The sequence below is a fragment of the Rhinoraja longicauda genome, chromosome 11 (assembly GCF_053455715.1).
Source record: "Rhinoraja longicauda isolate Sanriku21f chromosome 11, sRhiLon1.1, whole genome shotgun sequence".
Taxonomy (NCBI): Eukaryota; Metazoa; Chordata; class Chondrichthyes; order Rajiformes; family Arhynchobatidae; genus Rhinoraja; species Rhinoraja longicauda.
The window spans coordinates 19,869,652-19,882,850 of NC_135963.1; the positions used below are offsets into that span (position 1 = coordinate 19,869,652).

The 13,199-nt window shown below is 41.8% G+C and overlaps 1 protein-coding gene across 1 annotated transcript in view; it reads left to right on the plus strand.

Annotated features, from left to right (window-relative positions):
- Positions 1–13,199, plus strand: part of eif2b3 (eukaryotic translation initiation factor 2B, subunit 3 gamma) — an 81,865-nt gene that overhangs the window by 39,765 nt on the left and 28,901 nt on the right. Inside the window, exons 7-10 of the mRNA XM_078407943.1 lie at positions 2,698–2,825; positions 5,037–5,227; positions 7,709–7,786; positions 12,625–12,773. Coding sequence (XP_078264069.1) covers positions 2,698–2,825; positions 5,037–5,227; positions 7,709–7,786; positions 12,625–12,773 — 546 coding nt within the window. The remainder of the gene's footprint in view (positions 1–2,697; positions 2,826–5,036; positions 5,228–7,708; positions 7,787–12,624; positions 12,774–13,199) is intronic.

Here is a 13,199-nt window from a genome sequence, read left to right on the forward strand (position 1 = left end):
ATAGGTTGTGCCGTGAAGTTTGTTTACATACTGGTGCTTCTACATCTACTGATTGGAAAAAATAAATGAGTAGTTGTAGTCTTCAACTTTTAGTCACAAACGGGGCAATTTTCCTTGTTTTCTCCTAAAATAGGTCCTGCAGTTTAAGTTTCTATTTCCCATGTTTGAGTTACCTCTAGGATTTTATGCCCTCCAATCTTGGGAAAGATTGGCGTATATTTTGAATTTTCTCGAAAGCTGTAACATAATTTTTGCAAATGGTTTTCCTTGACTGTATTCCTTATTTTCTACCAATGTCACATTGTTACTGTTTCTTCTACTAATGTGCATTACTTGTATCCAAGTTTGCATCTTGAACAATGATTGATTATGTTTGCAGGACTCTCTTGTGAGTTTGTCTCCAGGATATGAACAAACAATTTAGTCTACTCCTTCAGAATCTGATTAGTTTATTGTCATATACTCTTGGGTGCAGTGAAATTCCTTGTTTGCATGAAACCCATAGAATGCAAAGTATACATGACAATAATGGATGTAATGATAAATACAACAATAAATGCAAAACCGCAGAATGGTGCAAGATTGTAATGTAATCTGAAGTCGTTCAAAAAAATACTACGGTGCAATAACAGGTAACCGAATGAAGTCGAGTTAAGAGTAAGAGCATGTGGCAATGCCTCTGGGAAGGGGGTGTGAAAGGTGATTGGTTCAGGAGTCTGATATTGGTGGGGAAGAACTGTTCTTGAGTCTAGATGTCCTGGCTTTCAAGCTTCTGAATCTTCCAGGAGGTGGAAGAGAGAAAAAGGTATAGTCAAGGTGGCAGACTTCCTTGAAGATATTTTCAGCCTTCCTCATGCACAGTACCATGAAGATGAACAGGATGAAAATGACCAGCCTGTGATGCATTGGGCCGTGTTCACCACTCCGCGGTTCATGCGGTCAACAGCAGAGCTGTTGCAATTCCAGGCTGAGGTGCATCCCGTCAGAATACTTTCTATAACATATCTGTAGAAGTTTAATTGAATCCCCGATGACATTCTGAATCTTCTCAGACTACTCAGAAACTAAATACACTGATGCACTTTCTGATTACCGCAACCGTGTTAGGGGATCAAGTTATGTTAATATGGATGGCAAGGAACTCTTAATCTCTTATTTCTACATCAACTCCATTGGCGAGGACAGGGTTATGTTCATCTCACCTCACCATTTCCCTGGCCCTAAAATGATCTGGAACACCTAGATAACAAAGACTCCTATGTTAGACTCTTATTTATACACTATAAATCTACCTTCTGCACCATAATCCCGACCAAACTCCTCTCCAAACCCATGGACCTAAGAATCGGCACCCCCCTCTGCCACTGGATCCTCGACTTTCTGACTCGCAGACCACAATCAGTGAGGATAAGTGACAACACCTCCTCCACAAAATTGCGTTCTCGGTAACATTACATACTGTATTATGTATATGTACAGTATTATACTCCCTATATACTCACAACTGTGCGGCCAAATTTGGCCCAGACTCCATCTATAAATTTGTAAATTATGCCACTGTAGTGGGATGGATCACAAATAATGATGAGACGGAGAGCAGGAAGGAGATAGAACTTAGTAACATGGTATCAGGGCAATGACCACTCCTCTATGTCAGCAAGACAAAGGAGCTAGTTATCGACTTCAGGAAGTGTGGTGGAGTACAGTGCCCAATCAGCACCAATGGTGCCAAAGTGGAAATGGTTGAGAGCTTCAAGTTCCTTGGCATTAATACTACAAGATCTGTTGTGAACCAACCACATTGAAATGACAGCCAATGCCTCGACTTCCTTAGAAGACAGGAAAATTAGCAAGTCTCCAATGACACCTATAAGCTTGTACAGATGCCCATAGAAAGCACATTGTTGGGCTGCATCACTATTTGGTTTGGGAACAACTCCGCTCAAGACCGCAAGAAATTGCAGAGTTGTGGATGTGGCCCAGTCTATCATACAGAACAGACACCCCACGATCGACTCCATCTACACTACGCTACCTCAGAAAAGCAGCCAATATTATCAAAGACGTCCTACCTGGTCATTCCTCCTTCTCCCCGCTCATGCTAGGCAGAAGATACAGAAGCTTGAAAGTGCGCACCACCAGGCTCAGGAACAGCTTCTTCTTCTCTGTTATCAGGCTTCTGAATGGTCCTTCCATAAGCTAGGATACTGTTCGATTCACCTCTAACGCATTGCGGACATTGGACTTTCTCTTTGGAACTGGTGCGCTACAATGCTGAGAACTATATTCTGTGCTCTGTATCTTCCTCTTTGCTCTACCTTGAGTTTAACTTGATTGTATTTATGTATGGTATTATCTGATTTTATTGATGGCATGCAAACAAAGTTTTTCACTGTACACCAGTGCATGTGACAATAATAAACCCAACCAAAACCATTTATTAACCGCTAGGAGGATACCGGTGACTTAATTTCAGACAGAATACCACTGCCAGATATGAGAGAATGGCTTGGACTGCCTCTTCCATTATCCTTTTGCTTTACATGAGTCTGCCCAAAGAGGGCATGTTCTCGCAAGGACTTCTACATGGAGCGGACTACATTTTAATTCCTTGCATGTAATTTCAGTACCGTGAGGAAACACACTAACTGAAGACATTTTTTATTTATTTGTAATACAAATGTTTTCTCTTCAAAGATCTTTCACGTCAATCCGAGGCGAATTGATTCCATATCTAGTCCGAAAACAGTTCACTTCTCCCAATTCTGCTCAACTTTCTAAAGATGATATAAGTGAAGATCAGATGCAAACCCCCAAACCTATAGGTAGGTTGTGTAAGTGTTTCTATGTAACAGTACAGGACTGCATTCCTTGCGTGCATCAAAATGTGAAATAGAATCATGTTGTATCATTTATTTTAGCTTTTGTTCATCGCAAATAAGATAAATAATAAATAACACTGCAGGGTTTTATTCATTTTAACGATCGTTAATGCATTGTGAGAAAACCCTTCAGAGATTACATGTGGTTCAAAAAAGTAATCCTCTTTTTAAATAAAAACACAAGTACAAACTAAACATTAATGGCGAATAAAGCATATTATTGAAGGTAATATACATATAATATCATATATTCATGGAAATTTCTAGCCTGTTCAAAATAGAGAAACAGCATTCAGGAGTGCACAAAATGCTGGAGTAACTCAGCGGGACAGGTAGCATCTCTGGAGAGAAGGAATGGATGACGTTTCATGTCGAGGCCCTTCAGACTGATGTCAGGGGAGAGTGAGATACATAGATAAGGAAATGTAAGGTGTGAAAACAGGACAAAGGGAATGAAGCTCAAGGAAAATGTAGAATAGATCATTGTTAGCTGGGAGAAAGTAACAACAACGCAAACATAAAATGTAGTCTGAGACAGTAAGACTGGTGGGAGAATTGGGAAGGGGGAAGGATGGAGAGAGAGAGGGAAAGCAAGGGTTACTTAAAGTTAGAGAAGTCAATGTTCATACTGTAAGCTGGTGTAAGCTGCTCAAGTGAAATATGAAGAGCTGTTCCTCCAATTAGCACTGGGCCTCACTCTCTGACAATGGAGCATCTCTCCAGAGATGCTGCCTGTCCCGCTGAGTTACTCCAGCATTTTGTGTTTATCTTTGGTTTAAACCAGCATCTGCAGTTCCTTCGTACACATTGAGGAAGGCACAGTCTCTTCATTTGTGGGACTAGTGTAGATGGGACATCTTAGTTGGCATGGGCAAGTTGGGCGGAAGGGCATATTTCCATGCTGTATGACTAGGTAAAGTATAAACCGCGAAAGGAGCACACAACATCCCAAACACACCACTCGCCCCTGAGAGGACACTTTCCTCTACCAGGGAAAAGTTTGTGGATGCCATAAATAATCTTGGAACCTACACATCTGTAGGGGAAAAGAGTCATTTTAAGAATAATTGTTTAAAAAAAACAGATCAGAAAACAGAAGAAGGGCTGTATTGGAAAATGGTGAGGTATTTGACATTTTTTTATAGAACGTGATACAAAGGGGATTTCTCTGAGTGAAATAATGTGGCCATTAAGAATGAGCTAAACTCTTTTGTGTATGTTATGTATTGCTAATCTGTGATCTTAATCACTACATAATTTCACTCTTTCAGAGACTTTCCCTTTGTTGTAACCGCAACCCTTCCTCATCTTACCTGTCGCCTGTACTAATACAAAAACTAAGATGTAATGCTGGGGCTCTACAGGGCGCTGGTCAGGCCACATTTGGACTACTGTGAGCAAATTTGGGCCCCATATCTGAGAAAGGATGTGCTGGCTCTGGAGAGGGTCCAGAGGAGGTTTACAAGAATGATTCTAGGATTGAGTGGGTTAGCATATATGATGAGCGTTTGACAGCACTGGGCTTGTACTCGCTGGAGTTTAGAAGGTTGAGGGGGGACCTCATTGAAACTTACAGAATAATGAAAGGCATAGATAGTGGATGTGGAAAGGATGTTTCGACTGGTGGGAGAGTCTAGGACCAGAGGTCAAAGCCTCAGAATAAAGGGTGCTCTTTTAAAAAAGTGAGGAGGAACTTCTTTCGTCAGAGGGTAGTTAATCCATGGATTTCATTGCCACAGAGGACTGTGGACGCCAAGTCAATTGATATTTATAAGGCAGAGACGAATTCTTGATTAGAATGGGTGTCAAGGGTTATGGGGAGAAGGCAGGAAAATGGGATTAGGAGGCAGAGATTAGCCATGATTGAATGGCGGAGTAGACTCGATGGGCCGAATGGCCTAAATCCACTCTTATAACTTGTGAACGTTATCTGTTTTTCTCTTTCTCAATTGTGGTGAAGAGTCCCAGGTGTGAAATGTTTCTCTTTCCACAGATAATGTCTGACTTGCAGAGATTTTCCAGCATTTTATGTTTATTTTAGCCTGCTTTTACGTTTTGTACTGTGCATGCTATTTGATTCTCTGTTTACTTAACTGCAGTAATTCTGCTTGGTACCTATTGTGCTCACAGATTTGTTTTCTTTGTTTATTGAAGATATATTCAGTTATGCCAAAGAGGATGATCTTCTGAATTTAGCCAGAGAAAAATCTTTTTGGAACGATCATCATGGAGATATGAGTGAACCATATCATGGAACCAAACTTCGCTGTTACGTACATATTATGAAAGAGGGGATGTGTTACCGTGTAAACACTCTACCTTCTTATATTGAAGCCAACCGACAGGTAAGAAGTGTGCCGTGCTTAACAAAGTTTCTACTTTTTCCTATGTTTCTTATGTTGGGAACTGCAAACAGAGGCAGGAGTCAATTTTTAGAAATGGGTTGTCATCGTGAAGATAAGAATGGATTTGTTGAAAGTTCGTTTAGATTAAGATCCTTTTTTTAATCAGTACTTTTTGCTGATGGTTTTTCGGGTTGCCAAAAAATTAGCATAAACGTTGAGTTTGAACAAGAATTTGAGCATGACCAAATATGACAATGAGCAAACTAGATTTACTTTGAAGATTTACCATATTAGCAAACAAAGTTCATCGATTTTATGTTTTAAACCACATATCCACTAATTTATCCCTTGACACTGCCAAACAAAGTAACATAAGTGTATAAATTCATGGTTTGCAGAAGGTAGATGATTAGCCCTCATTTAACCCCAGCAACTGACTCAGTTTATAGAGATCATTATGTAGCAAAGTTGTTGGGAAAGGTTCTGAGCGAATGGATTAGTGATCATTTGGAAAGTTCATTCCTCTGGCCTACCTCTCATCTTCACAAAATAGTGTATTTTCCCCTATATTTGATACTATCCATAAGAGGGCGTGCAGCGTAGGTTTACTAGGTTAATTCCCGGAATGGCGGGACTATCATATGTTGAAAGACTGGAGCGACTAGGCTTGTATACACTGGAATTTAGAAGGATGAGAGGAGATCTTATCGAAACGTATAAGATTATTAAGGGGTTGGACACGTTAGAGGCAGGAAACATGTTCCCAATGTTGGGGGAGTCCAGAACAAGGGGCCACAGTTTAAGAATAAGGGGTAGGCCATTTAGAACTGAGATGAGGAAAAACTTTTTCAGTCAGAGAGTTGTGAATCTGTGGAATTCTCTGCCTCAGAAGGCAGTGGAGGCCAATTCTCTGAATGCATTCAAGAGAGAGCTGGATAGAGCTCTTAAGGGTAGTGGAGTCATGGGGTATGGGGAGAAGGCAGGAACGGGGTACTGATTGAGAATGATCAGCCATTGAATGGCGGTGCTGGCTCGAAGGGCCGAATGGCCTCCTCCTGCACCTATTGTCTATTATCCACACATAGTTAGTTATCCCCACAGTGATCATTTGGAAAGTTCATTCCTCTGGCCTACCTCTCATCTTCACAAAATACTATATATTTCTCCTAGATTTGATACTATCCATAAGATAGTTAGTTATCCCCACATGGTACACCCTACTCATAGTGCTTCCTTTTCTCACTGGAATCCACCATTTCTGAGATTTATGAAATATTTCTTTAAATGACTGCCACTGCTGACCTATCCTTTAATCAATTTGGCCAGACTACATTAGCCTCATCTCATTGTTATTGCCTTTTTGATCCAGTTTAGGACACTAGTTTCAGATCCTCAGAGAAAATCAAAGAGCTACAGATGCTGGAAATCTGAAATAAATATGAAAAATACTGGAAACATTCAATAGGCCAGGCAACATCTCTGGAAAGATAAACAGAGTTAATAATTCAAGTCGACGACTTTTAACCTGAAACATTAACCCTGTTTCTCTTTTCACAGATGCTGTCTGCCCTGCTGTGTTTTTCCAGTTTGTTTGGGGGTGGGTTTCTCACACTCTAAATGAATTAAGTCTATGTTTAATCTTTATGTAGTTATGTATCTTGTTGCTTTTTTTTGGTATAGTATGACTATGGTAAATCAAATTTCACTGTACCTCAGTACACGTGACAATAAAGGACCATTGAACCATTGAATTTAAAGTTTTAACATTCCATGATCATTCTTTCCTGGGAATTCAACACTATGAGATTATTATTGGTCCTGTCTTATTGCACAATACCAGATCTAACAAAGATGGCTAACCTGGTTATCACTTAAATGTTTTGCTCTCAAAAACCATCCCAAATGTACTCTGTGAACTCATCCCCATGGCTACCATTCCAATTTGCATTGTCAAATCCACATGTTGATTAAATTTGCCCACAATGATTGCTGGACCTTCCGTATGTTCTCTTGATTTTATAATCTACATTTCATGGATATAAAAAATATGTTGCTCTCTTTCAAAAAAGCAGAGGGCTTCTGTTTGGTATCAGAGAAATAAAAAAAACTGCAACCGCAGGAAATCTGTAATTTAAAAAAAAATGTGCTGCAAATACTCAAATGAGGCAATATGAGGAGGCAATATGAAAAACAGTTCATGATAAAAATTAATTATCTTTGGTATCATGGCTAATAATTTTCTGCACTGGCATTACAACCCACAGTCTATTTAGTCATTAACACATTGAATCCACTCTTTATTGAAATAGGTTTTTTCAGTTTGTTATTGTATAGAGTTTAGTATCTATATCATTTGGGGAGGGGGGGGGGGAATCTTTCCATATCATTCTCCGAAAACATGATGTATGCACTTCATTTATTTTATCCCCTTCCAGACACTGTGGTGAATAGTCTGCTCTTGTTTTTTTTTTTATCTTCCAGGCTCCTAAGTTCTTATCTACTTTATCCCAAGAAGAATCACTAATCCACCCTAGGGCACAAATTACTGATACGGATATGGTGAGTAGTGAGAAGCCGAATGCATGTGGCAGAAAATCTTGAGACTTTTAACTAAACACAGACCCAACTCATTCAAAATCCATTGATTAGCAGGGCTCTGACTGTAGCAAGCCTATACTTGCCTCTGTTTGATTCATGATATTGTAGACAGAAAAAAATGCTATCTCTAGGTTGCTCCTTAGAAGCATAATTCTTTGCGTTTAACACAATTATTATCTAATCTGAAAAAGCAAAGCAAATGTACAAAGAGCCATTCAGCTAAGGACCTCAAAAATGAGAATTAATGCTTTCCATTATTTTCCAACAATTAAAATTCATGAATGGAAAATCATGAAGATAGTTTCTACCAAAATTTATGTCAAAATAGCAAGAATGCATTCTATTCAGTTAGTAGTAATGCAAAAGCAGGAAACTAAGGATAGAGGATTGAAGATTTTCTAAAACCATTCTTATTTTATTTTGTAGAAACATGGAACTGCAGATGCTGGTTTACAAAACAAGACACAAAGTGCTGGAGTAACTGCGGGTCAGGCAGCAGCTCTGGGGAACATGGATAGGTGACGTTTCGGTTGGGACCTGAAACGTCACCTATCCATGTTCCGCAGTGAGGTTGTCTGACCCTCTGAGTTACTCCAACACTTTGTGTCTTGTTTTGTTTTCCTCTCTAACATGACAATGTTGATAAGTTGTTAACATGTGGAGAGCAATGGCAAATGGTATTTGATCCTGAGAAGTGAAAGGTGATGCATTTTAAGAGAACTAAAATGCATCACCTCATATTACCAGGATTAAATTCTAGTATATATGCACAATAAATGGCAGAGCACAAGGGCAAATAGAGAAATAGAGTGACCTCAGTGTACAAGCCCAAGAAACAGATAGATAATGTGATTAAGAAAGTATATGGGATACTTACTTTCCAATAGCTGGTACAAATGATAGGAGTGCAGGGATGTTAGGTACAACTTTATAAGACATTGGTTAAGCCACAGCTGGAGTACTGTGTACTGTTCTGGCCATCACAATAGAAGGATTTGGTTGCACTGGAGAGGGTGCAAAGCAGGGTTACAGGGTGTTACCTGGGGTGGAGAGTTTCAGTAAAGAGGAGTGATTGAATAGGCCAGAGTTGTTTTCCTTGGACCTTAGGAGGCTAAGTGGGGATCTAACCTAAGCACACAGGATTGAAGGACATAGATAGGGTCAATAGTAACAAACTCCACCGAGCAGACGTTACTTCAACCAGAGGGCAAAGTTGTAGGAGGTTCAGAAGAGGTCTGAGGAAGAATGTTTTTGCCCAGAGGGTGGTTGGAATCCAGGCATTGCCTGGGGAGGTGGTCTGGGCAGAAAATTCACAATACATTTAGTAATTATTAAGACGTGCGTTTGAATCACAAAGGCATAAACAGCTACGTCCAAGTGCTAGTATATGGGATTAGCATGGATGGATTCTTGATATGGACATGGTAGGCCAGATGTCTTATTTCTGTGCTGCTTCACTCTATGACTAATCTATGAAGCATTTCCCGTCTAATCATTTTCCATCAGTGACTTTTTTTTAAATTTTATTTGTTTGCATGATTATGTTGAAGTGTGGAAAATACTTGGAGCTAGACTTATAACAGGAACTTCCTGTTCTCGTTACATCAATCCCACATAAGATGGAGAGGGTGGGCTGCTTTTCAAAACCCTGGGTGGGCTTTGTGTATCTTTAACACCAGAAGCATTGCTCAGCTGGACAAAACAAACATTGACTGAAGTAAGTAACCCATCAGCCCACACACAGAGTGAAGCAGCAGGGGATACACAGAGTACAGTGGGTTATAATTACGGGTAGACCTCCTCTTTCATTGTAAGGCAACTACTCCATTTGTTCCTTTAAATTATTTCAATTAAATATTTCATAGTATTTTCAACATTTGAAAGAACTTGAAAGAAACATAAATATTATTGTGCAGTAGTATTTTACGATATTTCATATGTTACTTGTCAAGAAGAACATTCATCTAATAGTTAATATTGTTAATATTAGTATTTTGAATTTGTTTAACGGAGGGGGCGTACATACTCATCTATATATTTGCAATTGAGCAGAAACGGTTTTGTTAACTTCATTGTCCAAATGTTTAGAAACAAATCTTGTATGCTGTCCCTCTCTCTTTCTCTCCCTCTCTCTTGCTCTTTCTCTCACACTTATGCACAGACACATTTAAACCGACTTTAACTATTGCCAATTTGGGAAGTTTTCCTCCCTGCTTTTAGCTTCTGTACATTTTGTATAATTTTACTTGGCACCTTTCATATTCAGGTCTTAATTTTCAATGTCAATTACAAATAGGCTTGAGTTGGCCTATTTGCTCGTAAGCCGCATGTGAATAAGTTTTAAAACTTCAGCTGCAAACAAGGCCAGATAAGTAATCAGTTGCATTTGATAAGGTTCGGCATGGTAGGCTGCTCTGGAAGGTTAGATCGCATGGGATCCAGGGAGAACTAGACAACTAGATAGAAAATAGGCGTCATAGAAGGAAACAGAGAATGATGTTGGAGGGTTGTTTTGTAGATTGGAAGCCTGTGACTAGTGGTATGCCTCAGGGATCGATGTTAGGCCCATTGCTCTTTGTGGTTTATATCAATGATTTGGCTGAGAATGTATAAGGCATGATTCGGAAATGTGAGGTGTTGCATTTTAGGAAGAATACCAGGACGGGACTTTCCCAGTAATTGGCAGGGCTCTGAGAAGTGTTGTAGAGCAGAGGGATCTAGGAGTGCAGATACATAGTTCCTTGAAAGTGGCGTCAGAGGTAGATAGGGTGGTCAAGAATGTTTTCGGCACATTGATTGTCATCAGTCAGGATAATGAGTATAGAAGGTGGGATGTGCAGGAAGGAACTGCAGATGCTGCTTTAAACCGAAGATAGACACAAAAAGCTAGACTAACAGCGGGTCAGACAGCATCGCTGGAGAAAAGGAATAGGTGACGTTTTGGGTCGAGAAGTTAAGTTGCTGCTGTACAAGCTCTGATGAAGCCACAGTTGGAGTATTGCTTTCAGTTTTGCTGCAGAAGAGATATTGTTAAGCTGGAAAATGTGCAGAAAAGGCATGGGGATCTTGTCAGGACTTGAAGGCCCGAGCTCTAGGAAGAGGTTGGGCAGGTTAGGTCTGCATTCCTTGGATGAGAGGTGATCCTATAGAGGTGTATAAAATCATGAGGGGAACGGATTGGGTAAGATGTTCAGAGTCTTTTACCCAAAGTAGGGGAATCAAGAACTGGAGGACATGCGTTTAAGATGAGAGGGGAAAATTTTCATCTGAGGGACAACTTTTTCCACACAGTGGGTGGTGGGTGTATGGAATGAGCTGTCAGAGGAGGTAGTTGAGGCAGAAAGTATAACAACGTTTAAAAAACATTTGGACAGGGACGCGGATAGGAAAGGTTTAGAGAGATACTAGACCAAGTGGACCCGTTGGGCCCATTCCAACGTAGAAGGGGGACAGGGGAGGGGAGAGGGTATCGTCACTGAGTGAGCCCTGGACTCAAAGCCTCTCCTGTATTGGTGTGGCACCCTCAACCCCCCCCCCCCCCACTCAATCCCCCTTATCCGCCCCCCTCCTCCCTCCACTGACCCACTCCATCTCCCCTACGCACCCCCACTTGCCCCTCCCCTGCCCCACCCCCATTCCCCCCTCCCCACCCCCATTCCCTCCCTCCCACCCCTATTTCCCTCTCCTGACCCCTACCTCCCTCCCCCCCCACCCCCACTCTCCCCATCTCCCCTCCTCCCCACCCCCACTCTCTCCTGTCCCCCATCCCCCCACCCCCACTGTTCCCAACTGCCCCCTCCTCCACCCTCCCCCTCTTCCACCTTCCCCCACTCCCCCCACCCCCACTCTCCCTGACCCCCTCCCCCCACCCCCACTCTCCCCTGCTCCCCACTCTCCTCTCCCCCCCCACTCTCCCCCTCCTCCCCCCTACCCCCACTCCCCCCCTACCCTCCCCTCCACCCACTCGGCCGCCATGCCTACTCCCCCTCCTTGGAGCCGTTGACTGCGAAAGGCACTTACCAGTGCCTGTGCGTTCAACGCTGACTGCCGACGTGCGAGTCTCTGCCAGGGCCGGGCGAGGGGAGAGGCGAGCGGAGAGGAGAGAGGGACAGCTGAGCGCGGGCGGGCGGCGGAGCTAACGGCGGCCATCTTGTTTTGGCGAGTGAGGAGCAAATGAAGTCGAACGTGGAGCATTGTGACGTCCTACGCTGGGGAGTTTTAGGAAATGGGTTAGAAAGTGAATTTTTAAACTTTAAAATGTCTGTAGCTTTAAAAATGTAGCTTCAATTTGAATGAGAGTTGTTAGACATTATGCCCAGGATAATGGTGAGTAACGTGGTGCAAACATTGTGGTGCTATGGTGTACTGTTTTGGCTGTGTGAAGCAGCAAATTATGGTGTGCACAAACACACATACACACGGACAGAGTTTTAATAATATACTAGACCAAGTGGACCCGTTGGGCCCATTCCTCGTAGAGGGGGGACAGGGAAGGGGAGAGGGTATGATTGAGTGAGGCCTGGACCCAAAGCCTCTCTTGTATTGTAGCACCCTCAACCCCCCACTCAATCACCCCTTATCCACCCCTCCTCCCCCTACTAACCCACTCCATCCCCCCCCTAGCCACCCCCCAATTGGAGCACCTTGGTCGGCATGGGCAAGTTGGGCCTGAGTCTATTTCCTTACTGTACGGCTCTATGACTCTAAATGCTTAAATATTTATTTTATAAAACCTGGTATTATGTAGCAACCCTGCCATGCATTTTCACTTTAACATTATATATATTTCCTCCACAAAGGTTGGAGCTGACTGCATGATTGGCAGTTTGACTGAAGTAGCAGAGAAGTCCTCTATCAAGCGGTCAATCATTGGCGCCTCATGCACAATCAAAGAGAAAGTTAAAATCGCCAATTCAGTGATCATGGACAATGTTACAATTGAAGAGGGGTGAGTGACTAATATGTTGAAATGTTGCTTTCAAAAATGTTGTGGTTTAAGCCTGTTATCAGGAACACAGTGCTTCTCAAAATATTGCTTGAAATTATTCAAACATTCATTCTGTTTCAGTTGCTCTGGCCATCTAACGGATAAACAACGGATCTTGCTCATGTAAAAAGCTTCTGTTGTAATGTGGCCACCAGCAATGAAGATCCTGTATACTTGCCCAGCGCAATACTAGTGGGGCTGGAAAAAAATCAGCTTCTGACATAGCGCTTGCTTTTCCATCTCCCATTTCTTTATATTAATGGCCCTTACTTGTACTGTTGCAAACCAAATTGCATCTTTTACTTTGAAAAGAAGTGTGACCCGTTTTGATTAAACTCATTATGGAAGGTTATGTGTGTCTGGGAAAGAGATTTAAAGTGTAAAAAA